Source organism: Lissotriton helveticus, chromosome 12, assembly GCF_964261635.1.
Source record: "Lissotriton helveticus chromosome 12, aLisHel1.1, whole genome shotgun sequence".
Lineage (NCBI taxonomy): Eukaryota > Metazoa > Chordata > Amphibia > Caudata > Salamandridae > Lissotriton > Lissotriton helveticus.
Window position 1 is genome coordinate 312,573,182 of NC_136073.1, and position 27,579 is coordinate 312,600,760.

At 47.3% G+C, this 27,579-nt stretch overlaps 1 protein-coding gene across 4 annotated transcripts in view; it reads right to left on the minus strand.

The window, feature by feature from the left end:
- The window catches only part of CENPN (centromere protein N), a 308,258-nt gene that overhangs the window by 34,010 nt on the left and 246,669 nt on the right, over window positions 1–27,579 (minus strand). For all 4 annotated transcript variants that reach the window (XM_078671014.1, XM_078671016.1, XM_078671013.1 and 1 more), the window contains one exon: window positions 7,042–7,154. In XM_078671014.1, coding sequence (XP_078527140.1) covers window positions 7,042–7,154 — 113 coding nt within the window. The remainder of the gene's footprint in view (window positions 1–7,041; window positions 7,155–27,579) is intronic.

Sequence of the window (27,579 nt, forward strand, 5' to 3'; positions counted from 1 at the left end):
AAGGCGATAGATAATACATTGCCGTCTTAAATCTACTCCCCAGCACACGTATATAGGTAAATACTGGTTTCCCTCCAAGTAAAGAGTTAAGTACAAAAATTAGTCACAGAATCTGCACAGTTCTTTTTCTCTTTTGTCTTGTTCATGTTTTTATTCTGGTTTTCCCGGCCACAACCAACACATGTTTCGTCGCTACAGGGTGTGATCCCGCGACTTTCTCAAGGCTATACTGTCCCAGTATAAAGCTTTTTAATGTGGTGTTAATTCCGACCCACACAGGGGTTCCGTTAGTTGTCAGCGATGACTCCAAGTTAAATGTTCTTTGCAAGTTTTCCTGGTTTCTTTTTTTCAATATTTACGCAATATCTTTTCTCTTAGCAGATATTGTGCGGTGTGCACACCGCACTCGGTTTGTTGTTTGGAGACACTGGGATGTTATGCTGCACTCTGCTAAGAGATATACGTGTGCTGGGGAGTAGATTTGCGTTTGAGGTTTTGTGCCCAACTGGTGGAGTTTAGTGGATCTCCACACCCTTTAGCACCGTATAAGATTCATACTTTGATAATAAATACAACAAGTGTAACTCAATCCTGTGGCGCCTTAAAACCCTATTAAATAACCACTCAATCGATATTGCTACATTGCTGTCTTAACCTGTTTTAACGGCAATGAGCTGAAATTAGTGAAGAAAATTGCTGATTCCTTAATTATTCGATATTCAGTGATAACAGAACAAATGACTGCCCTGAAAGATGTGGATAAAATGTAAATCTATTGATGGAATCAATCTTTCCCTAAATCAATCAAAGGACCAACTGTGACAGTTTGACTTCTTTAAGGAAAAATTACAGACATCACCAAGAACAGAACTTATTAATCCAATAAAAGTACAACCTTTAGAAATAGCAGCGCAAATACTTCCATCTTAAATAAATTATACAAATAAAGACACTAGAAAACTAACAATGTCCCAACGGAAAAACAAGAATTAAAACAAATTCCCAAATCAATTGGCAAGACCTTTAGCACCTCTAAGTCCCATGTAAATGGTACCCCAGGTACCCAAGGCATGGGCACAAAAGAGGGTCTATAAGGGCTGCACCATGTCTTGTTCCACCCTAAGGGACCCACTGTAGGATGCTGGCTCTGTATATACTATACCAAAGTGAGGTATAGTGTGCACAGAGTCCAGTGGAACCACAAAGGTAGGCAGAGGTAAAATTAGATAGAACCGTACTCTCTATTTGTGGCAGTGTGGTCGAGCAGTAAGGCAGTATCAGAGGACAGTGTTAAGCATTTGTTGTACACACTCAGTCAGCAAATGAATTCACACACATTTAAAGAATGAACTTCAGACCAATTGTTTTTGAATAAAAATATTCTTTTAGTTATATTTCTAGAACCAAGCAAGCATGGCACAGGTAAGCAATACACAATTTACAGTAGTAAATGCTGATTTTAAACAGTTCAATTGCCATTGTAAATCTACTATGGTTTGAGTTACAGTATTGTTTCAGAGAAATGCAATCCCTTGTAAATACAGTACATAGACTTGAATGGGATTTTCAGGGATTTTCAGTAAAATAGCAGGTAAGTTACTTTTGGATTACTTTTCTTACGCAGTGCTGTATGCCTGGATGTAGCACTGGGACATTTCCTGTAAACAGGTGAGTAAAAGCATTGTTGGTCAATCTTACAATTTTAAAGAATTTCTTTAGGTTTCAAAACTCCACACTTAGCCACCTTTTCAGGAAAAAGTGTTTCTGTTATCCTATGGAGGAAAATATGGTTATCGGTTTGTAGGTAAATATTCGGTAGTGGGAGTTGAGGTTCTGGGGGTAGACTCAGGGGTTCCCCCTGGGTCAGTGATACACTCTTGTTACACCCTCAGCGGCACTAGGGCGGCCGGGTGCAGAGTGTTGAGGCCCAATGCTATCCAATGGTGGAAGGGGGCCTCCGGTTGGTGGCTGCTGGCAAGCAGGCCACTGGATTGTGGGAGCAAAGCTCCTGGACTTTAGCTCAGGGCAAATTGGGAAACAAATTAGCACCAAAGACGCACCGTCAGTGGCACTAGGGTGGCCGGGTGCAGGGTGCTGTTTCGATGTTGGATGCCCTGTTGTTTCCAAAGGAGAACCTCCGGCTTGCAAAGGCACTGCAGGCAGGGAGACGAAGGAGTTCTGGGTGAGACCACCACTCTGAGAGGAAAGTTGGGAAGTTAGGTGTTGGTCAGGCACCATTGGTTTGGGCACACAAGGCTGTGCGGCGTCGGGTGCAGGGGTGCCTTTTGGGGTTGGATCTTCTTTATTTAAAAATTAAAAGTTTTATATAGCGCTGGCTAGACCCGGAGGTATCAGAGCGCTTTACATGAGCATCAGATCATAGATACAGGTTACATCATTACAAAGGTGACAGTTCTTAGAGAAAGGCAACATAGTTACATGTAAGGTCCAGATAAACAATAAGCACAAATACGTAAGGGGTAAAGCAGGCAAGGTGAGAGATTCGGGGAGGGGGGGGGGGGTTGGAGCACAGGAAGTAGACAGATAATGAGGGTGGGAAAGGGGAGGGGCGGGTGAGAGACACAGCATGGGAGGAGGAGAGGAAGGGTGATGGAGACACAAACCGGTAGACGAGTCAAGGCAACGTCCAAAGTCCAGTAAGGTGTGATCCCAGGGCAGACAAGGGGAGAGATTCAGGGGATAGAGGATAGGAGCTAGGGAAGAGACAATAAGGAGAGACGAAAAGAAGTCTGCCTAAAGACCGACTGGGTAGGTGACGACCAAGGAGGGAATCCAGGGCCCATCTCCTCTATAGCTAAACCAAGTAGCTCCATCGGGCGTCAGACAAAATAGTTCAGTCTCAATACATTGAGAGAGGAGGAAAGGAGAGACATAAATAGAGGGAGGATGCGGTAGGAGACGACAGGAGAGACGAAAGGAAGTGTAACTATGTGGTTCAACAATAAACCAGAAAAGATCAACAAGTAAACATTATATCAAACAATCAGCAATACAATTAGGGGAGGAGAGAAAGGAGAGAGAAAGTAGTGGGGGGTAGAGGAGGAGGGAAAGTGAGGATAAGGGAAGAGAACCGTAGAGACGCGAGGAAGTCTGTCTAAAGACCGACTGAGTAGGTGACGACCAAGGAAGGAATCCACGGCCCATCATCTCTATAGCTAAACCAGGTAGCTCCATCGGGCATCAGATAAAATAGTTCGGTCTCAATACATTGAGAGAGGAGGGAAGGAGAGACAAAAATAGAGGGAGGATGCGGGAGGAGACGACAGGAGAGACGAAAGGAAGTGCAACAATGTGGTTCGACAATATACCAGAAAAAGAACAACAAGTAAACCTTAAATAGAACAGTCAGCATTACATTAGGGGAGGAGAGAAAGGAGAGATAAAGTAGTGGGGGGTAGGAGAGGGGAGAGAGTGAGGATAAGGGAAGAGACAACCGTAGAGACGAAAGGAAGTCTGTCTAAAAACCGACTGGGTAGGTGACGACCATGGAGGGAATCCACGGCCCATCTCCCCTATAGCTAAAACCAGGTAGCTCCATCGGGCATCATACAAAATAGTTCAGTCTCAGGTGGCGAGGGAAGAGGTTCACAGAAAAACAGGGTGGGGACAAAGGACAGGCGCAAGCGAGGGCAAAGGACAGAAGCTGGAAAGAGTAGGAGCGGAGGGGGGGGGGGGGGGGGGGGGGGAGGTGGGAGCACATATTGTCAGCAGCCGCAGGTTCATTTCTTTTATATAGTGCTGGCTAGACCCGGAGGTATCAGAGCGCTTTACATGAGAATCCACAATGTAACAGAAAAAGTTCAACAGTTACACAAAGCATTCAAAACATAAGCAATACAGTTAGGAGAGGAGAGAAAAGAGAGGAGAGAGAAAAGTAGTGGAGGGGGCAGGGGAGGTGAGAAAGGGAGGATAAGGAAGGAGACAATAAGGAGAGATGAAAAGAAGTCTGTCAAAAGATCAACTGGGTAGGTGATGACCAAGGAGGGAATCCACGGCCCATCTCCCCTATAGCTAAACCAAGTAGCTCCTTCGGGCATCAGACAAAATAGTTCTGTCTCAAATAAATTGAGACAGGAGAGATATGGATAGAGGGAGGATGCGGGAGGAGCCGACAGGCGAGAAGAAAGGAGGTGCAACAATGTGGTTCAACAATATACCAGAAAAAGATCAACAAGTAAACATAATATCAAACAATCAGCAATACATTAGGAGAAGAGAGAAAGGAGAGAGAAAGTAGTGGGGGGAAGGAGAGGTGAGAAAGTGAGGATAAGGGAAGAGACAACCATAGAGACGAAAGGAAGTCTGTCTAAGGACCGACTGGGTAGGTGACGACCACGGAGGGAATCCACGGCCCATCTCCCCTATAGCTAAACCAAGTAGCTCCATCGGGTATCAGACAAAATAGTTTGGTCTCAAGTGGCGGGGGAAGAGGTTCGCAGAAAAACAGGGTGGGGACAAAGGGCAAGGGCAGGTGAGGGTAGATAACAGAAGCTGGAAAGGGTAGGAGCGGAGAGGGGGAGGGTAGGGGGAAGGGAGAGTGGGAAGAGAGAGGGGGAAGATAAGGTCAGTAGAGACGCAGAAGCGATTGCCCGAAGTTCGGCTGGGTAGGTGATAGTCAAAATAGGGAGCCAAAAGTCAATCTCCCCTATAGCTTGCGGAGTAGTTCCGCCGGGCATCATACAGAAGTAGCTAGGTCTCAGCTTTCAAGGACAGGGGAGGAATGAAAACATCATAGAGGGTCCCGCTCCTCTGCTCGTGGGACGGGTGTTGGCTCAGCAATGCACGCAGGAGTTCTTAGTAGGGGAGAGTATGGAGACCGCAGGATGTCAATTGTCTCAAGCGGTGGGCTGGCCGAGCTCGTTACGCAGCTCAGACTTGAAGTACTTGAGCATAGATTGGAGGTCCGCCTTAGAAAGGGCCATGGTCGACTTATCTGAGTCCCCCCTGAGCACCGGACGCGAATCAGCGGAAGTAAGTAAATCCGATATCTTGCCCGTGCCTTTGTTTGTGCTTTTCTTTGGAGGCATAAGGGAGTGGGTTCAGGTCCGCAGGCGACCCAGAGCTTTTCAGGGGCAGCCCTGATGGATAGATGGAGTCACGGGGGAGCCAGTGATTAGGCTAGAGGTCGCGTCGCTCGGTCTCTCAGCGCGGCACCAAACGTGGTGCCTACAGCCACATCTCCAGGCGACTGCATGCACGTCTCCACTCCCTCGCATGGCCGCAGGCAGGAGATCTCTCTAGATGCACGGCCACTTGCTCGCCGCCTCGACAGGTCCCTCTTACCAGCTCTTGGGTCGAGGTTAGGGGGGGGCCTTCTGGATTTAGACTGCAGGCGTCTAATGGAGGCTTGAGGCAGGTCAGGGGTCGCAAGTGAAGGCAGGCCGGTCCTTCGGGGTGTTTGAGGTTGCTGGCTGCAGGACATACTGGAATTTCGAAGGAGCAGGTTGGAGGGGGAGACAGGCCGGTGGGGCTGGGGACAAGTCAGTGGGCGTCTTCCTCTTGTTGGCTGCTGCAAGGCTGTTTGGTCCTTTTCTTCTTCTTGTTTCTTGTCTGGATCTCAGGAAGCAAGGTTCAGGGGTGTCCCTGAATACTAGATTCAGGGGCGTAACTGGTAGGTAAAAGGCAGGGACCAATGGGGCCCTTCCCTGGGGTGGGTACAAACCCTATTATGTCACCCTCCAGTGGGATGAGGGCATGTGCCTGTCCCTGGTTGGCTGAGCCTCAACATCTTCAAGATGGCGTGGACTAAGAGTTGTGCTTCACCTCACCTCCCCCACCTGATGGGTGGAGTTGGCAGAGGTGGGCACACCTCTCTTCCTCACTAGTTTATCCTGCCCATGGAGAGAAGCGAAGCGCGTTAATCTTTATTACACTGTATGACACGGGCGTGAATCGCTCGCGCATCACCACGTATTGAAATGAATACTGACACTTTAAAAGTCCCAAAAAGTTCCCTGACGAATGGCACCGCCTGAAATGTATTGGGCAGAATAAAAGAATTGTATGTATAAAAGCGTGGATATTGCAGAAGGAAATAATTCGTGAAAAAATTGAAAGAAACAAGAAATTAAGAAGAATAAAAACATTTGAAACTTTCAAGATTTGAAATTTATTGAATTTAACTATTTGAATGGACTTGGAGACGCGCTCTCCTCCCCATACCCCTCAGGGGACAGCGCACATTGTCTATTAATTCATCCTCAAACGCAGGAGGATTCACCAAATCAGCACCTACGAACATATCAAAACTCTGGTCTACTTAAATACCGGATAAGATACTTCAGGAGAGCGCTGGTTCATGTTCCATTTGGAAGTAATCTAAGAAGGGACTTAGCCACTGTAGGGGTCTGGAGCTCATGCACATGTACCCTCACCACTGGTATAGTGCACCCAGCTAGAGGGGTGACTGATCTATGCCAGTGCAGTGGTTTGTGGGCATGGCACGCAGGGATGTGTGCCATGTCGACTCTTCACTTTGTTCTGCACCAAGACATGCAGCCTGCAAAAGCAGTGTGTGTGTGTGTGTCAGGGTACCGGACCTCTAAAGGTGGCACAATAAGTGCTGCAGCCCTTAGAGGTCTTCTCTGGTCACAGTGCCCTAGGTACCTGTGGTACCATTTACCAGGGGCTGACCTGTGGTCAGAGATGCCAATTGGGTTTAGTCTTCAATGCAGTTTTAGGGAAGGAACATAGGCCCTGGGAACCAGATTAGCAGAAACCCAGGGCACACTCAAAGAACATCCGCAATTCTGCAAAAAGTGGGGGCATACCATGCAAGAAAGAGGGCACTTTCTCACAAAGGAGTGGAACATAACAGAAGCTATGCAACTTTAAATAATCTTTGTGTGTACCAATTCAGGGGTTCAACTTGGGGTTCTGCTAGATCATCTGCAGTTCTACCGCAGATGTGGCCATTAGTATCACAAACTCAATACTACAATCTGAACTGTTGCTATGTAGCAGCACAAAGACATTTCTATAAAGCTACACTGCTCTAAAATAGTCAGCAGTAAGGTGTACCTTGTACTGGGCAAATTCAAGTTTTGGCTGAGGCCCTTCACCAAATACTTCTTTTGTCCAATTTTGTATCCTTTCCTTCTCATTCTTGTTCTCATACGTTACTCTTGGATCCACTGAAAGAAGAGAATACATTCAGTAATTACCATGTAACAACAAAGGGTTTCACTTACTGCATGCACATTTTATTTGTTGGCACTTCCAAACAGGAGAGAAAATTTACAATTTGGAAATAATCAAGAGGCTGACAGTATGAGTAGATTGGAACAAATGAACAATGAGAAAAATGTTAACAATCAAATGAAAACAACATGTAAAACACCATTTGTAAAACTAATGATGAAGTGCTTTTCTATAAAACTTTTTCCATGAATATGAGCTTTGTAGCTTACAATAGTCACATCCACTACCACTGATCAGTATGTTACTGAAATATATTTACTCTTAAAACCCACTTTTTAAACTTGTACTAACAGCAGTTACAGAATAACAGCGAGACAGAATTGAGATTTGGAAATTTTGCAAACTTCAAAATATCGCATTCAAAATAACTTTCATGTGTATACATTACTGGGATGGTAACATTGCACACTGTATTTCAGGATAAACTATAAATGCACTATCAGAGCTTTCTGCCTCACACATCTTCATCATGCTGCAAAGCTTTCACATGGCCTATTTCAAGATGATCTATTGACTAACAGATATAAAGCGAACATAATGGTGTCCCACCTTTCTGCCCAGTGTGTTTTTCTTCAATACTATTTCTGCATTGCTGTCCAGTGAATCTTATTGTTCATATATGGTTGGTAATGAGACCGTTTGCTAACTTGCAAACCCTGAAAATTCTTTGCCAGGAGAGCGGGCAGGCTCACAAAGAAAGCTGATTTTGCATTTTAAATTATTCCGTTGAGAAAGAAAAAGAAAAACTTCTGGAAAGAAAAGCTCTACCGGTAATTATTCACATCATGGTGTTGTCTAGGGCTAGAACACTTCCCCTGTGGGACAATAATAAAATACTTTTGCTACTCATTTCTACAACAACTTTCTTTACTTAAATGGTGTTCTGCTTTAATGTTTCGAAATCACTAGAACGAACTCAATTTAACACCATAAACAGTAAATCTTTAACTTTCTTTCTAACACAGTTATTGCAGCCTGCCAACATACACATCTGTATTTAGAATGTCTGTCCATGTTGAACTGTGATATATTATCTGTTATAATTACAGGCCTACTTATAAACTTTGACGCAACATTTTGCATGAGACACATTCCATATCAGGAGTTAATAACTATACCTTAACCCCTAACATACAGCTGGCATCAACATACTAAAAATGCAAAGGGATTAACATTTCTCCCAATAGTTGTTAAATGTTTTTTAATAAATAAAAAAAGTGTTTCAAATCGTAGAGTCCAGTTTCGCAAGTGGAGAGTTATGTGACGAGTCGTACAGTAGAGGAGAGTTTTGTAAAGTCTTATGTCATAGACCGGAGTATTGTTGAGTGGAATAGAGTATAGTGTAGTTAAGTATCGTACAATGTTGTAAAGAGTTATATAGTGTAGTGACATGGTGTCTCATATAGTGGAGTCATGTATCGTAGAATGGAGCAACGAGTTGTAGAGTGGAATGGCATGCCAAAAAGTAGAGTAGGGTGTCGTAGACTGTAAGAGGAGTGGAGGGGAGTAGAGTGAACTAATGTCATAGATTAGAGTATCGTCGAGTGGAGTCTCGTAGAGTACAGTGGAGGGGAGTGTAGTAGAGTGGAGTGTTGTGTCATATAGTGGAGTGGTATATCGTACATAGAAGTTGAGAGGGGTATCGCTGAGTGTCACACTGCAGTACAGTGGTGCAGAGTGAATAGGAATTAAGTGAAGTACAGTGCTGTAGAGTGGAGTTGCACACAGCGGAGAAGATTGTCGGAAAGTGGAGTGGCGTAGAGTAGTGGAGTGCGTTAGTGTAGAGTACAATAAAGTGTCATATGATGGAGTGGCGTGTCGCAGACTATAAAGGAGTGGCATAGCATAATTGAGTAAAGGGTCAAATTGGAGTACAGAGTTGTACAGTAGAGTGTAGTGGGGTGTCTTACAGTATTGGAATGTGACAGTAGTGGCATACAGTCTAGTTGATGTTTGTGGAGTGGTGTACAGTACAGTGTTGTAGAGTGCGGTACAGTGGATTGGTACACAGTATTCTAGAGTACAATGGCATTGAGAGGCACAGAGATAAGTGGGATGCAGATGAGTAGTGAAGTACAGTGGAGTACTATGTCAAAGTAGAGTGGAGTAAAGTGGGGTAAAGTGGGATGCAGTGGCATACAAAGAGTTGTGTACAGTGTTCCATAGTGGACTAGAGTGGAGTGGAGTATTGTGTTGTACAGTGACACAGTATAGTACAGTATTGTGCAGTGGAGGGAAGGGGTATAGACACGAGTAAAGTGATGGAGAGTGGTATACAATGTAATAGAGTCTTGAGGAGTTGCATAGAGTACAGTAAAGTCTCGTACAGTGGAGTACAGTTGAGCGGTTTAACCTAGAGTGGAGTAAAAGTACAAGAGAGTATTGGTGTGTAGAAGAGTATAGTGGTGTGGAGTGGAGTGTACTGGTGTACCGCAGGTAATAAAGTTATAAACTGGAGTGGGGTCTTGTACACGAGTCGAGTGCCATATAGAAAAGTGTTGTATAGTGGAATAGTGTGTTGTACATTGGAGTGTACGACCATAGAGTGGAGTATAGAGTTGGACAGTGGAGTGTATGGGGGACAGAGTAGAGTGCCATGAAGTGTGGTAGACATAAAGTAGAGTTATATATAGTGGAGGAGAGGGTTATACAATGGAGCGGTGTAAAGTGGAGTGGTGTACGCTGTATTGGCGAAGCCTGGATTACCGTAAAGTGGAGTATCATACAGTGGAACACTGTACGGTGAAGTGTAGAAGAGCAGAGTGGCATGGTGTAAAGTGGAGTAGGGTACAGTGGCATACACTAAAGAGGCGTAGAGTCAAGGAAACTTATAAATTGGAGTGGTGCATCATACAGTAGTGTGGAGTGCTGGGTCGCACAATACTGGAAAATGTCAGTGTTGTACAATAGAGTGCACAGGCATAGAGTCAAGTTCAAATTCAGACTGTGGTGGTGGTGGAGAGTACAGGGATAAAGTAGAGGGGGATAGAGTAGAGTTTTATAGAGGGACGTTATATAGAGTGGAGGAGAGTACACTGGAGTGGAGAAGAGTACAGTGGAATGGCATAAAGTGGAATAGCATGGAGTGGAGAAGCATGGACTGGATTGGCATACAGTGTAATTGCTTATAGTGTAGTAGCGTTCCTTTCAGTGGTATATACTGGAGTGGCATACACTAGGATGGGGTGGAGTGTAATAGTACAATGGAATAGCGTAGAATGGAGTAGAGTAGAATGGAGTGGGGTAGAGTAGAATGGAGTGGGGTAGAGTAGAATGGAGTGGGGTAGAGTAGAATGGAGTGGGGTAGAGTAGAATGGAGTGGGGTAGAGTAGAATAGAGTGGGGTAGAGTAGAATGGAGTGGGGTAGAGTAGAATGGAGTGGGGTAGAGTGGAATGGCGTGGGGCAGGGTGGAATGGCGTGGGGCAGAGTGGAATGGCATGGGGCAGAGTGGAATGGCGTGGGGCAGAGTGGAATGGCGTGGGGCAGAGTGGAATGGCGTGGGGCAGAGTGGAATGGCGTGGGGTAGAGTGGAATGGCGTGGGGTAGAGTGGAATGGCGTGGGGTAGAGTGGAATGGCGTGGGGTAGAGTGGAATGGCGTGGGGTAGAGTGGAATGGCGTGGGGTAGAGTGGAATGGCGTGGGGTAGAGTGGAATGGCGTGGGGTAGAGTGGAATGGCGTGGGGTAGAGTGGAATGGCGTGGGGTAGAGTGGAATGGCGTGGGGTAGAGTGGAATGGCGTGGGGTAGAGTGGAATGGCGTGGGTTAGAGTGGAGTGGCACAGAGTGGAGTGGCACAAAGAGGAACAGCATTTCCTGCATACCAGTATACCGGAGTGGCATACAGTGGAGTTGTGTACAATGAAGAAACGTGGAGTGGAGCTGTATACAGTGTAATAGCGTGGAGTGGAGTTGTGTACAGTGGAATGGTGAATAATGGAGTGGCATACATTTGAGTGGGGTCCAATCGAATAGCGTAGAATGAAATGCAGTGGCGTGCCATACACTGGAGCGGCACAGTGGAGTAGAGTGGCATACAGTGGAATAGAGTAGATTGTAGTGGCTTACAGTGGAATAGAGTGTTGTGGCATACAGTAGAACCAGAAGAGTGGAATGGCATAGGCTGGAGCGGCATACAGTGGCATGTCACACAGATGTATGCCGAATTTAACATCAATGTAGATTATGGTGTGCAAAGTAATGCAAAACAGCTAACTGCGCTGCCTTGCACATCTCCAGATTTAGCAATCAATGCAGGGTCAGGCCTTGCCTTCCTTTGTTAATCTGATTTAAGTATTGCATTGCCCATGCAACACCATAAGTGATGCAGACATACCGCAATCCAATAATACAGCTAGGCCTTAGTAAAGTTTTGGGCCATGGAATAGCGTGATAACTTTGCAGTATACCGTGGTACATGGCTACTTCTTTTAATGCCCTTTCTAGTAGATAGTCCAACTGCAGACTTCTCAATGACCTCTCACCTCCCTTTCTGTGGAATGGTCCCAGATATAAATCAGCCCCAAACTAGAGATCTGCACACTGGTACCTCTTTTTGTTGGGGTGTGTCACAGCGGATGCAAAAGTCAAGAAAGAAGACGTTATCATGAAGAGGTGGGACATACATGTGTCTCTGTTTGGCACTACGCCACCTACCGGCACATGGAAGCAATATTGTTTAAAGCTTCCTGATCCAGTCTGGTGCCTGGGGATATTCTAATGGTGAGGACAATGCGCAGACAGAGTATCCACCAGAGAGAGCATTACCAAAGGTAAGTAACTTGTTTGTATTGCTAAGGTTTTTTTGCTGATCGGGAACCTCAGAAAGAGTCTGTCTCAGGGAGAATGGGATATCAAAATAAACATCAAGTAAGTCTATAGTGCACATTTAGCCTCCTTTGTGTATGCAAGAAAAGATGTGGTTAAGCCAGCGGTTCCCAAACTGTGCGGCGTGGCTCCCTGGGGAGCCGTCAAACCTAGCCAGGGGAGACGCACACCAAGCACTTTAATGCATTTAATGTAGACAGGTCTTTTGGCTTAAGTGAAACTTAAACACATGATGTCGATGGTTTATAAGTGACATGCCTTAAGCTGTAGACATAGTGCTTAATTGATGGCATGTCGAGGGAGATGACATCCATATTTCACTGGATCCCCACGTTCCAACACTCCATAAGTAAGCGGAAGATGCCTGATTTATTTTGCCGGAGGCTTCTTTTTTGCCAAGGAATACCAGATCTTAATGTAAAGGACGAACCATCGAGAGATGGCCCATTTTTGCACGGCCCGACCTTTCTTGGTGCCCACATAGACAACTAAGAGTTGATCATCGACAAGGAATGGTTTTGTGTGCGACCCAGATAAAATAACACATTTTTGATCCAGATGGTGGATCTGGTCTCCTCCTTGGAAGGATTCGGGGGTGGGAAGAAGGTGGGAAAAGTGATGGTCTGTCATTTATGGAAAGAGTTAACTACTTTGGGTAGAAAAAAGGCCTAGTTCGAAGGACAACGTTGTCCGGATGGACAGCAAGGAAAGGAGGTTTAAAAGATAGAGCCGAAGTTCACTCACCCCGAGAGCAGAGGTGATGGCAACCAGAAAAGCAGTTTTTCAAATCAAGAGTCTGAGAGGACAATTATATAGTGGCTCGAAAGGGGCGCACAGAAAGTAAGTTAAGACATGATTCAAGTCCCACTTGGGCATTACGAAAGAAATAGGAGGAAAAAGGCGAGTAATGCCCTCAAGAAACCTATTTACAATAGGGGACTTGAAAAGAGAAGGCTGATCAGGAAGGCGAAGAAAGGCTGAAATATAGCCCTTTAGGGGTGCCCAGAGGTTAGCACTTTTGGGCCAAAGAAAGTATGAACAGGAAAATCTCAGAAAGAGGGGCAGAAAGGGGATCCACAGCATTTGCTGCGCACCATGCCACAAATGTGTTCCATCTACAGGTGTATACTGTTTTAGTAGAGAGATGCCTGGCTGCCAAGATGACATTACAGACTTCGGGAGGGAGGTCGAAAACTGGCAACCGTCACCGCTCAATCTCCACGCAAGGAGGTGGAGGACCGTCCCCTGCTGCTGCAACAGAAGATCCTACCGAAGAGGCAGTCTGATCAGAGGATCGATGGCCATGTTCAAGAGCTTGGGATACCAGATTCTTTGTGCCCAGTCCGGAGCAACAAGAATGACTTGGGCCCAGTTGCGCTCCATCTTCTTCAGCACTCTGGGTAGAAGTGGGATAGGCGGAAAGGCGTATGGAAGACCTCAATTCCACTTGCGACGAAAAGCATCACCGAGCGAGTGCCACCTTGAAAATTCCAACGCACGGATCTGCTGACATTGCGCATTCTCTTTGGTGGCCAACAGATCTAACCAAGGCTCTCCTCACTGCTGAGTTTGCACCACCTCAGATTGAAGATGCCATTTGTGATCCATCATGCACTGGCGGCTGAGTTTGTCTGCACTGGCGTTCAGGGAATCTGCCAGGTGTTGAACAACCAGGGACATGCCCTGATGTGCCAGCCACGTCCTAAGGCCAAGAGCCTCTTGACATAGGGTTCACGACCCCACCCAGTTTGTTGCAGTACCACATAGCGGTGGTGTTGTCCGTGAACACCTACGCTACTCTTCCTCTTACAGAAGGAAGAAATGCCTTCAGAGCAAGATGAATCGCCCAGAGCTCCAAAAGGTTGATGTGGACCCAGGACTCCGCCGGAGACCAAAGGCCTCTGATCTCCGCCTCTCCCATGTGGCCGCCCAATCCCAGGAGTGACGCATCTGTCACCACTGTGAACTCTGGTTGGGGAAGGGAGAGGGATCTGCCGTTGACCCAAGCCTGGTCCGTTAGCCACCACTGCATTTGGTCGGCAGTGCTCTCCGAGATATGGACGCAATTGTAAAGATTCCCTGATGCTGCGCCCACTAGAACTTCAGGTTCCACTGCATAGCCCCGCAATATGCCACCTGGCATGATCCACCAGCTGGATGCAGGAGGCCATGAGGCACAGCAGCCACAGGGTCACTCACAGAAAACTGGGGTAGAGGCTGAAACATCGGTATCATAGCCCGAATATCCTGGACTCACTGCTCGGGAGGATAGGCTTGAAACTGCGCTGTGTCCAGAACTGCTCCGATGAAAACTAACTTCTGGGAGGGAATCCAGTGAGACTTCAACACGTTGACTGTGAACCCCAGCGAATGCAGGAGGTCTGCCGTAGTCTGGAGGTGGGAGACGACTGTCTGGGGCAAGCTCGCCTTCAACAGCCAGTCGTCGAGATAAGGGAAGACTGGAACCCGTGATCTGTGCAGATGAGCTGCGATTACCGCCATCACTTTTGTGAACACCCGTGGGGAGCTGGTAAGGCCAAAGGGAAGCACAGTAAACTGAAAATGCTGGTGGCCTACTGTGAACTGCAGGTAGCGCTGGTGGGAAGGCAAGATGGGATGTGAAAATAAGTGTTCTTCAAGCCCAATGCTACCATCCAGTCTCGAAGGCAGACAGGACCCGAGCCAATGTCAACATTTTGAACTTCTCCTTCCGGAGGAAGAGGCTGACGTCCCTGAGATCTGAGATAGGATGCAGGCCTTTGTCCTTCTTGGGTACCAGGAAGTAGTTGGAATAACAACCACAACTTACTTCTGGCACAGGGACTCCCTTGATAGCTCCCTTGGCCAAGAGAGCCGTAACTTCCTGACGGAGAAGGACCAAGTGATCCTCCGACATGCGATGGAGTGTTGGTGGCATGGAGGGTGGGGTAGTCTCGAAGGGGAGGGAGTAGCCCCTTCGGACTATCTGCAAAACCCATCTGTCCGATGTGATATTGTGCCAGTGGGGGAGGTGATGGCGGATCCTGCCGCCCACTGGCAACTGGTGGCCCTAAAAAGATTTGTATGCAGCTGCAGGGGGGGTGGGGCATTGGTGGACTGACCTTCCCTCTGGCACCCAGACCCACGACGCTGGGTCCCACGTCCCCTGCCGTGCAGAGGCTGGGTGGCTTGTGCGGCCCTGTGGCTTTGGGTGGAACGTGGTGGGGTACCCTTTCCGTGGCCACAAAAGGGGCGAAAGGCAGACTGCAAGAGTGAGAAGTTGCTGCAGGGTCCAGGACTTGGCCATAGCTCTAAAGTCCTTGAAGCGCTTAAGCGCATTGCCCGTCTTGTCACCAAACAGGCAACTGCCATCAAAGGGCATGTCCAAAAGGGTAGATTGGACATCCCCAGAGAAGCCAGAGGTTCTCATCCAGGTGTAGCGTCTCAGGGCTCATCCTATCCAGTCCATACTGGATGGTGAACTTTGCAGCGCCTTGACCTTCCGCAACAGCGCAGGCAAGCACGGCCTGGGCCTCTGGGCACTGTGATAGCACTTGCGCAACTGTGTCCCACACCAAATGTATGTAACGGCTCAAGAGACATGCAGTGTTCACCGAAAGTTGTCCTAAGCTTGCGGAAGAAGACATCTTCTTCCCAAGATGGCCCAGCTTCTTGGATTCCCCATCCCATCATGAGGAGCTGTAGGGAAAGCGCTTCCTTTCAAGGATAATGCTTGGACCACCAAGCTCTCGGCGGTAGGGTGTTGGGAGAGAAAAAGTGGGTTGCTCGGGGCCTGGTGGTGAGTCGGGCAATCATCCTATCCACAGGAGCCTCAGTGCTGGGCTTGGACCAGGAGGCCAGAAGGAAGTCATTGAGGGCCTCTTTGAAAGGCAGCAAGGGCTCCAAAGAGGTTGCTGCCGGCTGAAGCACTAGTCAGGAGGCTAGTCCTGACTGCCACCATAGGAAGCTCACGGCCCAAGGCCTAAGCCACCCTATGCAACAAGACAGCGTCGGAGGCTCCCTCCTCCATAGCCACGGTAGGGGGAGAAAGCATACCAAGGTCTGCGGAGATATCCAGACCACTGGCATCACCCAACTCCTCTCTCCAGTCAGGGTCTTCAAGCTGGTCTGCCAGAGGGTCAACAGATGCTTCCCAGTCCTCCTCAAATCAAATCAAAAGAGACTTTATTTCGGTTGTATTTCAAACCATAAAAGTACACATATAAACAATACAATTAAAAACACATTATTGCCACATATTATAGCCACAGTACAGAATCATATTACACATATCTCAGTAGCGGTACAACGGAATGGCTAACAAGTGCAAACAGTGCAAAATAAAGTGCAGAGAACATAGTTATATATCCTTAAACTGGCCAGTTAGTCAGACAAAATAAAGCAGTCATTGGTCCAGACAGAGTCTCAGTCTAACAGCAAGTTTTAAGAACGCTATTATTTGGAGAACACTGTCACTGTGCAAGAGCTGTAGATAAATAAGAGCTGGTCTGATTTGGTTAAAATTAAGTCTTCTTAGGAGGGCAATAAGAGAACGTCGGCGTGGATATTCATAAAACCTACATAAAAACATAAAATGCAGCATATCCTGTGGAGACTTCCCGTCGCAGCCACAGGGAGCTGCAAACTTGCTAAAAATGTCCGACTTGGGTCTGATTAAAAGATGATGGAAAATATTAAATCTGAACCTTGACAACAGAAATTTTTCATGCGAAGTAAATGATCCTGTTAAATAAGGTTCCATGCTGTCACAGGTCTTTAACATAACATATTTCCTAACACTTGGCTTCAACAGTTCCTCACTTTCTCTTTGGGCGAGCCTGTCATTACAGAATGCATGTTTGATTGCTACTACATCACCCTTTACGATCCCGCTAGGGTGGTCAAACAAATCTGGACGCCCCAACCTTTCAAAGCAGGATTTCAGATACTTTAACCAGGGGATGCACATAGAATTACCCTGAGATACGAGATCTCTTACAATCTGGTGAGTAAGAGGTATATCCTGATTTAACCACAGGTTAACCCAACAGGTCAACGGCCTTAGAGCAAAGTTATCACATAGGTACTGAGTCCCCAGTTCTTCATGGACTGCCAGATTAGGAGTACCGGCGGGCACACACAGAAGACGTTTTAGGAAGTTATTTTCAGCGACCTGTAACTGATCTCCTGTTACATAGCCCCATAATTAACTGCCATACACTGCTGTAGCAACTGATTTGGCGTTATATAATTTGACCATTGCACCAACTGGTTTCTTCCCCAGTTTCGAGGCAAAATGGAAAATAGATGCATTGACCCTCGCTAATTCCCGCTTTTTCTTGGCCAAGTGAGGGCCCCAGCTAAGTTTGGTATCAAATAAAACGCCAAGATAAGAAAACGTTTCTGTGACCGGAATTGGCACGTCATCAAGTTTAAACACAAAGTTCTTTTTTGGTTGCCGGCCAACATGCATAATGTATGATTTGGAGTTATTGACCAGTAAGTCCCTGTCGGTCATAAAAGCATTAAAAGCATTTAAAAGCATCTGGAGTCCCCTCTCCGTTCTTGAAATTAAAACCGCATCATCTGCGTATAAAAGAACTGGAATACCCCGCCTGCCCACTCTAGGACAGTCTGCCTGTACCTTCTGTAAAACAGCATCTAATTCATTTATATAAAAATTAAAAAGAAATGGAGCGAGAATACATCCCTGGCGCACTCCCTTCTTAATATCAAACTTGCCAGTAGGGTCACCATTCGCAGAGTATCTAACATTAGCACTGGTATAACTGTGCATGTCCACCAGGAAGTCGACAATCCCTGTATCCACTCCCCTCTCCCTCATGTACTGCCACAGCCTTCCCCTGTTGACACAGTCGAAGGCTGATGACAGGTCCGTGAAGGCTAGATGGACAGTTCCCTTCTGTGCCACCGTATATTTACTCAGTACGAGCAACAAATTAAGACACTGGGTTGTGGTGGCACGCCCCCCACAGAAACCATACTGGGAAGTCGACATGATGTTATTGTCGGTTGCCCAGCATGTTAATCTCTGTAACAGAATTCTCCCCATAATTTTGACCATCGAGTCAATTAATGAAATTGGCCGGTAACAGTGGGGACTGCCCTTATCTCCTTTTTTAAATACTGGCACAATAGTCGATAGTCCCCAAGCCAGCGGACAAGCTGCCTTGGCAGCAGCATTAAAAACTGCCACCAAAATAGGTGCCCAAAAATTCGGTTTAGACTTAAACAAGTCTGGGGGAATCCCATCAGGTCCTGGGGCCTTTCTTGCTGTCAATCCTTCTATGGCCTCCAACACCTCCCTACTGTCAAACTCAATAGTTCCTCCTCTACCGCCAGTGACTGACTCCACTCGTACAGTGTCCTCTGAACAGTACAGTTTTTTAAAGTGCTGCTCCCACTCCTCCTTGGTTATGCAGCAGTCCAGGCCGTCACCTGGCTCTTCAACCAGGAACGGTTTTTTAACTAGTGCCCAGAATCTGGAGCTGCAATTTAGAGTGGATGGGTCCAGTATCTCACATCATGCCTCTTCTCTCAAAAACTCCTTATGGGTTTTAAGAACAGACTTATATTCTCTACGACATGCTCTAATATTCTCCTGGATTCTGGGGGAGGCTGACAAGGCTAGCCTAAGATTGCGGGCAGCTTTGGAGCAATCATGGTTAAACCACCTTGGCCCACCTTTCTCCATACTCTTTTTAACTGGGACCATCAGCAGGTCTGACACCTTCCCCGACAGGTCTTGGTAGGCAATTAAAACCTCCCGTGGCTCTGCCCCCTTCCTAGTACAGTTAACAATATCCTCTGTAAAATTTTCCCCAATGTTTTTATACAGAAGATCCGGGGACCATTGACCATTTAAGTCGCCGCCTCCCATCTGTAGTATTCAACCTCCCTGCACTACATATCTGCTTTTCATTGGTGATCCCCAAGCCCTTCAAATAAATTTCAAGAGGGTTGTGATCGCTAAATTCGCTTTTATCAATATCGAAAGATTCCAGGAAGGGCAACATAGTCCGTGATAGTAACATGTGGTCAATGAATGGGTGAATGTGCCCCTGCCGTGCCCCTTAAATATGGGGGTTTCAAAACTTCTATGGGGATCCCTGAGTGTCATAGCCAATGAGAGATCCAAATTGTCTAGTAAAGCATTACACAGTTCCCCATCCACTGTGTGTTCCAAATGTAAACCATTAATATGTTCACAATGCAAGTCCACTATGCATTTCTTGAGCGGATCGCCGCACAAATGCACATTAAAATCTCCCATAATCATTAGGTTATGACTAAAGTCCTTCATAGAAGTAGTGATAAAAGCATGAAGTACAAGTAGTTGATTAGATGCTGTAGTGTTATTAATAGCATTATAAAAATTCACCAGACCAACCCTACTATTTTTACCATTTAGGACTACACCCTGCACGCCTGGTTGATATACATCAATTCTGTAAATTTTCGAGGTGACCAGAATAGAAACAAAAGTCACCAAGCCACCCTTTGGCCTGCCTCTAATTGATGGTGTAGCAGGTACATAAAAAGCCTTGTACCCGTCTAAGAACAAATCACATTATACCAGCCATGTTTCTTGGAGACAAATAACCTTAAATTGTTTGATATAGGTGAGCCAATTTACATCTGCCATTTTTGCAGCCAACCCCGCAACATTCCATGAGACAACATTCCTACGTCCTCTTTTGTCCTGTGAGTTCATAGTGGGTACTAGACCATCTGAGATTATCGTGCCCTGACCCACAGGTATCTCATGTCAATCACACATCTCCAGGCCAGATAGAGGCTCATACCTGTTCTGTGTGTTGACATTAGATCCCTGCTGAAAATGATCAGTGAAGTTAGATCTATTGTGTGTATTACCAACATTTCCAGGTCCACACGAATTAACAATGTTATACATAAACCGCGTGTCATTGACTGGGGTCTGAATATCGCACAAGGGTATGGCAAGCCTTTGTTGTGGGGGTTATTGCACAAATGTGCATAGAAATACCCTAGCGGGCGTACACATATACTACCCTCATTATATATTAAAGAAGATGCTCTTAGAAGTACCGTGGCCACGTGTTGGGGATGTTTGAAGTTCACCACAATACAATCTCCACTGCTTACTTTTTTAGACGGTCCCACCCAGTTCACCCTCCTTACCGCCATTACCTGGTCTAAATACCCAATCGGAAAACCACAGTTTTTATTTAACCAGGACACTGTTTTATTTTTGAGTGGAGTGTGCGACTCGCCAAGAGGTGAAGCGGGATGGGTACCAACAGGTGGAACATTGGTCAAAACCATCACAAATGGCGCACAGTCCGGTGGTAGATTAAGATAGCGGTTACTTCTTTGGGGTCTACCATCCGCTCTATTGCATACAGTTGGATTGGGTTGCAGCTGCAGGTTTGAAGTTCCCGGCTGAGCTGGGGTAATTGGTGTTATTGAAGGCCTACTACTCGCGGTGCTGGCCACTGCCACAGCATTGCTGGTATTCTGCTGGTTTTTACCTTGCGCTACCGCTACCTGCCTTCCTTCCCCCGGTTTGGCCCTTATACATGTCATTGCCCTTTGTTGGGGGGAGACCAGGCCACCAATCCTAGCCACCTCCGTGACCATGGTGTCTATCTTGGCAACCAGTGGTCTGAGTGCCTCCTCTAACTTTGCCTCCAGTTTAGACTCCAAGTTTTTAATAGGAGTGGTAAACTGTTCAATATTTATGGTTAAATTAGAGCTACCTTCCTTATTCCCCGTGAATACAAAGGGATTAATCCCTGGGCCAATATTAGTTTTGGGTTCTATGACACCTCCTTTCTTGTTCTGCTTCCCCCCCCTTTTTGTCAATGCTTTCCTACAGGTCCTTACCGGCCTTGTGCTAGATGGAGCTTCCTCCCGCTCTTCGCTAGATACGTCATGATGATCTGAATATACCTCCGCCCTAACCACAATGGATGTTGGGGGCTCTTCACCAGCTAAACCATCGCAGATAGCTTCCATCACAGAGTCCCCCGCTACCTGCGTCGGCTCATCCAAACAGATTACAGCACTCCCCTTCCCCAGCGATGCTCGTCGTTCACTACTGATCTGGGAAACCTTTCTGACCATGTAGTTATCGATGGAACTAAGGCCAGTGGCAGGTTTGTCGTTTTTAGATTTCGACATCCTGTGTCACGGATAGGGCAAAACGTAAGTCAAGGTATATGGCAAATGTGAACACAATAATTGCAAAGATTAAAAAAGTCTCACTTGATATTTAAACAAGTCGGGATCAGTTCAATAGGATCAGAATATCTGGCCCAGTCCAGCCTCCTCGGGCCTCTGACGGCCACAGACGGCCCGCCCTTTGCCCGGGCTTAGCCCGGCGCCGCCCACGGGACGGGAGGCGTTCTGCTGTTAAGTAGCGCCTCCGGGCGCTAGCTGTGGCGTCACCGGGGCGCAGGGGCTTGCTGGGGCACCTGGGACGTGTAGTTTCAGCTGCCGTTCCCCCTCACGGCACTGGAGATGCTGCTCTCGCTGGTTCGCTCCCCGCCGCCGTCCCCCTCACGGCCAGAGCTTCAGAAGTAAGTTATGCCGCTTTTAGGCCCCCCGAGCGCTCGGCGCTCGACGCCGGTTCGGCTCCGAGTCGAGAGGGAGACTGGGGTCGACGCTGGTCGGGCGCAGTCAGCAGCAGAAGCATTGTCAGAGGAATTGGCTCAGAGGAAGGTCCTGTGAGTTTGACTGGCGCCGATCCGGATCCAGGCTTGAATCCTTGGGGGCCCTGCTGCGCCAAGGCCTGAGCCGTTGGCATCTCAGGTTTAGAGCCTTCAGCAGAGTCCACGGGTCCAGAAGGCACGCCGTCTGAGTTGGGCTGCCCAAAGATGGAGTGGGGGGCTTCGTAAAATACATGAAACTGGGCTTGGGATGCTCCGACCCCCGGAAAGGGAGGGAAGCGCGGAGCCGTCCCAGCAGACTCCGAGGGGCGGAGCTGGAGAACGACGACCCTTCGTGTTCCACGTCACGTCGGCCGACAGACTGGGAGAAGGCAGTAAGCGACAATGCTTCTTCGCCTTCTTCTTGTGCTTCGACTTACCTGAAGACAAAGACTTCGATGATGAATGGTGGTAGTGGTGGCTCTGCAAATGATCCCGCAACCTTCCCTTCGACCAGGACCTCAGATGGCAGAGAGCAGACTTTCAGGCCTCCAAAAGCTTTCGGGACTGCTCCTGCAAAGACTTCGGGTTAAGGGCCCGACAGTCGGAGCACAACGTCCGGCCGTGGTCGCGCTCCAGGCACCAAAGGCACACGAGGTGTGGATCGGTCGGTGACCGACATCACCTTGTGAAAAGAGTCACAAGGCTTGAAACCGGGTCGACGACTTGACATCCCTCGTGCACTGGGTCGTAAGACTTCAAAAAAGATTTTGACAAAAAGTCAAAAAAGTTTAGTAAAAAATGACTAAGGCTACCGCTCTCTCCGGATCTGCGCTGGCTGGTATGGAAAAATAAACAACTGACGTCAGTGCGCAGGGGCGGCGTCTAAGTAAATATCTCATCGTCATCGCGGGGATCACGATGCTGACGACGAAAACAGAGTTGACCGACGCCACCTACCGACTCGCAGGGGTACTGCTGAGAGAAAATTCTCTGTATCCAGTATGGCGCCTGGGGGTAATTCTAAGGTAAGGAATGTAGAACTAAAAGCCTCTTTCAGATAGGAGCACTGCCTAGGTACACCAATTCCTGATTTGATTAATTTTTCGGAAAGAAATAAAGAATAGGTTACTTACCTTTGGTAACACCTTCTCTAGTCAAGATTCCTTACATTAGAATTATCCCCATGTGCCAGACTGGATCCTGAAACGATTCTAAAGCAGTACCTCTGCACGTCAGTACAAGGTGTCCAGTGACTCTGTAACGACATCGTGCACCAGATGGGACATCAACAGAGTCCATATAAGACCTCGCCCAACGCTTAGGCAACGTCGATGACCGAAGCAGAAGACCGGAGCCGCATCTTTGGAATCAGGGTGCGCGCCCTGTAGGAAAGTGGGTTTCTGTTGCAGTAACCCCCCCACTTTTTACCAGACTACTGATGCACTTTCAAGACCAAGTACCGGGCACACGTATAGGTATACAGTTAGTACGTTTGTAGTGTTCAATTAATACAGAAATCAAAACACTACTCGTGCAAAACATTAGCATTATGTGCACAACATCGATCAGCTCTTAGTGATAAAATAGTACGATGGTATTGGCAATCAATTAATCTCATTAGGGCTTTTGTATTGTTCCCAGCCCTGAAGAGTCACAGGCTACTACCTGTTGACGAAACACGTATCGGCTGGCGTTTTGCCTTGACGAACTCTAAAACTTGCATAAACATCGTTCAATACATGAAACTACCGGGTTTGATCTCTTTTGATTTCTGTATTATTTGAACACTACAAACGTACTAACTGTATACCTATACGTGTGCCCGGTACTTGGTCTTGAATTTGTTTGTGTGGGTCTCTGCCCGCACTGTATACAGGGGTTACAGGTATTCTCCTGACCTGGTTGCACCGTGAAACTTTTTATTCCTTTATTTACTCATTGTACCACAGCGCTACCCTGCTCGAGCGCCACTTTCCTGCTTTTCCAAAACCAAACACACACACACACACACACACACACACCCCCCCCCCTCCCCCCCCCCCCCCCCCCCCCCATACAATCTGTATGTATGTTTGTTGATGGGGTAGGATGTAATGAATGATTATGAATGTACACTATGGCAAGGGGAGAGAGAAGCAATGCATGTGTGGTGTTCGTGAGCATTGTGTGTAACATGAGATGGGTGCAAGGAAGAGGGCACGGGGGTTGAAAATAATGAGTATCTGCAGTAAGAGTGTGCATGAGGAGTGTGGGAGTGGAAGGAATGATTGCATATGAAAGAACAGAATGGCAGGGAAAGAGAGGAGGGAACATGAGCGTTAGAATGGGTTTTGGAAAGAATAGTGGGTTTAAAGTTTGTTTGTAAGTTAGATGGTGTGAAGAAGAGAGAGAATAGGGGTTGTTGAGAGCATGTGATATGATGACAGTGGCAAGATGTGAAAAGAGTGGTTTAGGTAAAGTGAATTAAAGATAGCTGGGCCATGTTTTGATCTTGACAATGGAGCGCTATATGAACGTTATGGGCTGTTGCAACAGTTCTGTTGACATAGGGTTGATTGTGGATACAGATAAACGGGTTAAAATGCAAAATGACTAATGAATTGTACATGAATTTGCTGTGCACAGATGTTTGATTACGATGAGAAATAACATGTTGAAAATTAGTACGTTTTGGTGAACATTATCTGCGCCATCTTGCCTCTTCCCCTGATGCCACACTTTTGTCGTGCGCACCCGCCATTTTAAGACGCCCCGATCAGAACGAACCCTTTTGCATGCCGCTGGCCCCTGACATAGCCCTTCGCCTTCACTAAGCCTGCACGCTGACCACCCCCCCCTGCTTGCACCTGCCTTGAATCATAAACCCCTCTTCGGCGCTGCTCTGCCCCAGGCCCTCATCCTGTTCCCAGCGCGACACCTCCCTTTTCCCTTTCATGATCCCCGGCCCTTAGATGCAAACCCCCTTTTCCCCGTGTGCCCGTTTGTCTTCCCCGTTCCCAGGCCGACACCCAGCTCTGCCGATACTATCCCTTGCCCCTCCCCGTACAATAGAAAGCTTCCCTCCTCAAAGGACCCCCGAGTTGATCAAAGCCCCCCCACCCCATGAGATCCGATCGAACCCCGCATTCCATGAATTGGCGGAATATCCAGCTGCGCGATAGTCATCACCTGCTGTGACCAGGGTGGGGATTTCTACTGTAGATATGTGTGGGAACGGGCCCGAAGGGGGATTCCGGGAATGTCTTTTCGTACATCAAAGCTTTATCATATGTATGTAAACTGTAATAAAAACCACAAACACTGTATATAAGGGGCCATGCCCCAAAACGTAAGTTAGAGCACCTCAGAACGATACCTTCTGTCCGTTTTGCTGTGTTCTCCTCCGGAGAGAATAAAAACCTTGTTTCCTGCTTTCCAGTCTCCAGCGCCTGCCTCTCCATTGATTAAATAACTAGAGGGTCACAGAGGCAATACCGCCGGGCAAATATCGATTGTCCCCGACCCGACTCAGGTTTCAACAATTGGCGTCCCAAGCGTGGGGCCCATCAGCGACTCGTGGATCCAGTGGGAGAGGTCCCGACGACAGAGTGAACGACTGCAACGATCGGGAGAGCTCTTGCCCAATAGACCCTCGTCTGGCAGCCGATCATCCGAACTTCACTAGTTCTGAACAGACCTCTCTCGAGTGATCTACGGTCCTGACTGGGGACCATTAGGAGTGCCGTGAGAATTACGAGAAAAAGAGGACGATCGGGCGCTGGATTCGGAAGACAAGAAACTGTCCACATGGTCCGGGTAAGGTCGTGTAATCACGACAAGGTGCGAAATGATTGCTTGATTGTTTGATTATTTATAAAATACTAGTATTACTCTTTGTTTGACCTAATTGGAGATTCACTGTCTGCACACGGAGAAACAGTAGGCTCCTTCTCTTTTGCAAACGGTGAAGGATAGGTAACGTAACCGTCGCGCCTATCTTTCTCCCCCACTGACTATTATTTCTCAACGGTTTTTGGGAGACTCCCCACTCCCTCACTGATTAACTGGGTTCTTTAACCCCGAACTACTGTTCACAGATTGTCTTCTGGAGATTCTCTGTCTGCAAACCGGAAACAACAGCTTCCTCTTTGCGGTTAGTGAAAAGGTAGAGGACGCAGACTTTTGCGCCCTACTTACTCTCCCCATTGTCCTTTTTCTATCCTATTTATTTATTTATTAATTGCTTGATTGTTCCGCGTTCTTGGTTACTCTTTTTTATTTTTGTTCATGAGGTATTCACTGCCTGCAAACAACGTAGAATAGGAATATTCTGTCTAGTCTTTGCACCTAGTGATAAGATAGGCACTGCTGACTTATTAGTCCCTCGTTACGAGCCGTCATGTCTGTCTTCTCCCCATTGATTGATAATTGGTTCAGCCCGGACCGTGTATTAGAGGTGGACCATATAGCTCCACTAGAAGGCACCCCTAATAAGGACATGTTCATAAACTATGGATTAGTTACCATAGCCTATAATAAATTGTGGCACAGGTATACCAAAGAGAGTCAAGACAAACAGTGGCCACTGGCAGGATCCTTTGACCTTGATAAAATAGAAACGTTAGAAATAGCCCTTCGAAATAATAAGACAACGCCTATTATGCTCGACAGTCTCGGCATGTGGCGCAGAGAGGCTATGCAACGACAGAGAAAAGACGAGGACAAACCAAGTAGAGAAATATACCGACAGGACAACCCCAGGACACCGCTACCCACAACTTATCCCCCGACACTATGCAAAAGACGACCAGACTTAGGGCCAGACCAATGCGCTTTTTGTAGATATGTCGGACACTGGAAAGCCCAATGCCCGACTCTACTGAGCGTGAGTAAAGGCAAAGGGCCGACAGGAACGACAGACCGGCAGTACGAGAAAAAGCGCGAGACAAAGAAGAACCCGACTTACATAGGCAGACCAGATAGAACCACCACGTTTGATTATGCCCGATGGCACAGATTTCGCCAGGACAATTTCAGCGGCATGCTCAAGTTCTCCTAGGTCGGGCAACGTCAAGACGGGAACCCAGCCTCGCTTTAAAATTCACAGACGGAAAGAGATAATCATGACCAATAACTGTTTTATATTCGTCTTGGGTCTTTGTATGTCGTACTTGTACTGTCCCCCGTCTGAGTTTGTGTGTATGTAATGTACGAATCTGCGTCATCCCTCTACACGTGTTTCCGTGTTACTCGACCTCTGTTAGCAGAAACTTAGCATAAAAGCAACCTGGAAAGAAAGAAATGGCAAAACAAAATCCGTAGACCATTGATGAACTTGAACGTTTATTTAGCACAACAAACAAGGAATAATAACGGTGAAACTGTAGGAAATGAAAGTCAAACAGAACATTCGCCCCCCCCCCCATTCTGGAACCTTCCAAGGTAGGGCAGGGTTACGGCTACGCCCAACCAGCGACAACCCATATAAGGCGGGCCCCGCTGCCAACTCTTGGTCAGGAAATCTTAACGTATGGGGGAGCCGGAGGAGAGGCAGGAGCCAGCAGCCTGGGCAGTTGTAGGTAGTCCCGCCACATGTCTCCTCAGCCAGCCGCAACGGGCCTGGATAGACTTAAGTAGTCCCGCCACATGTCCAGAGAAGAACGAGGCACCTCTTTCTTTTCCCTTCCGTAACAGCCGCAGCAGCTCTGGACGGCGGGATGTCCTGCACGTACCTCCACAACAATTTGTCCAAGTTGGGCTGGGAGGGAGAGGCGACGCGGACGAGCCTCTCCCACCTCCACCGATAGGAGGTCTCCCAGCCCCCGGCCCGACGCCGAACACCCCCAGTCAGGCGATGGTGCCAATACTTCCACAGCACCGAACACACCATGGTGGCACCCCAGTACTTGCGCAGCACCGA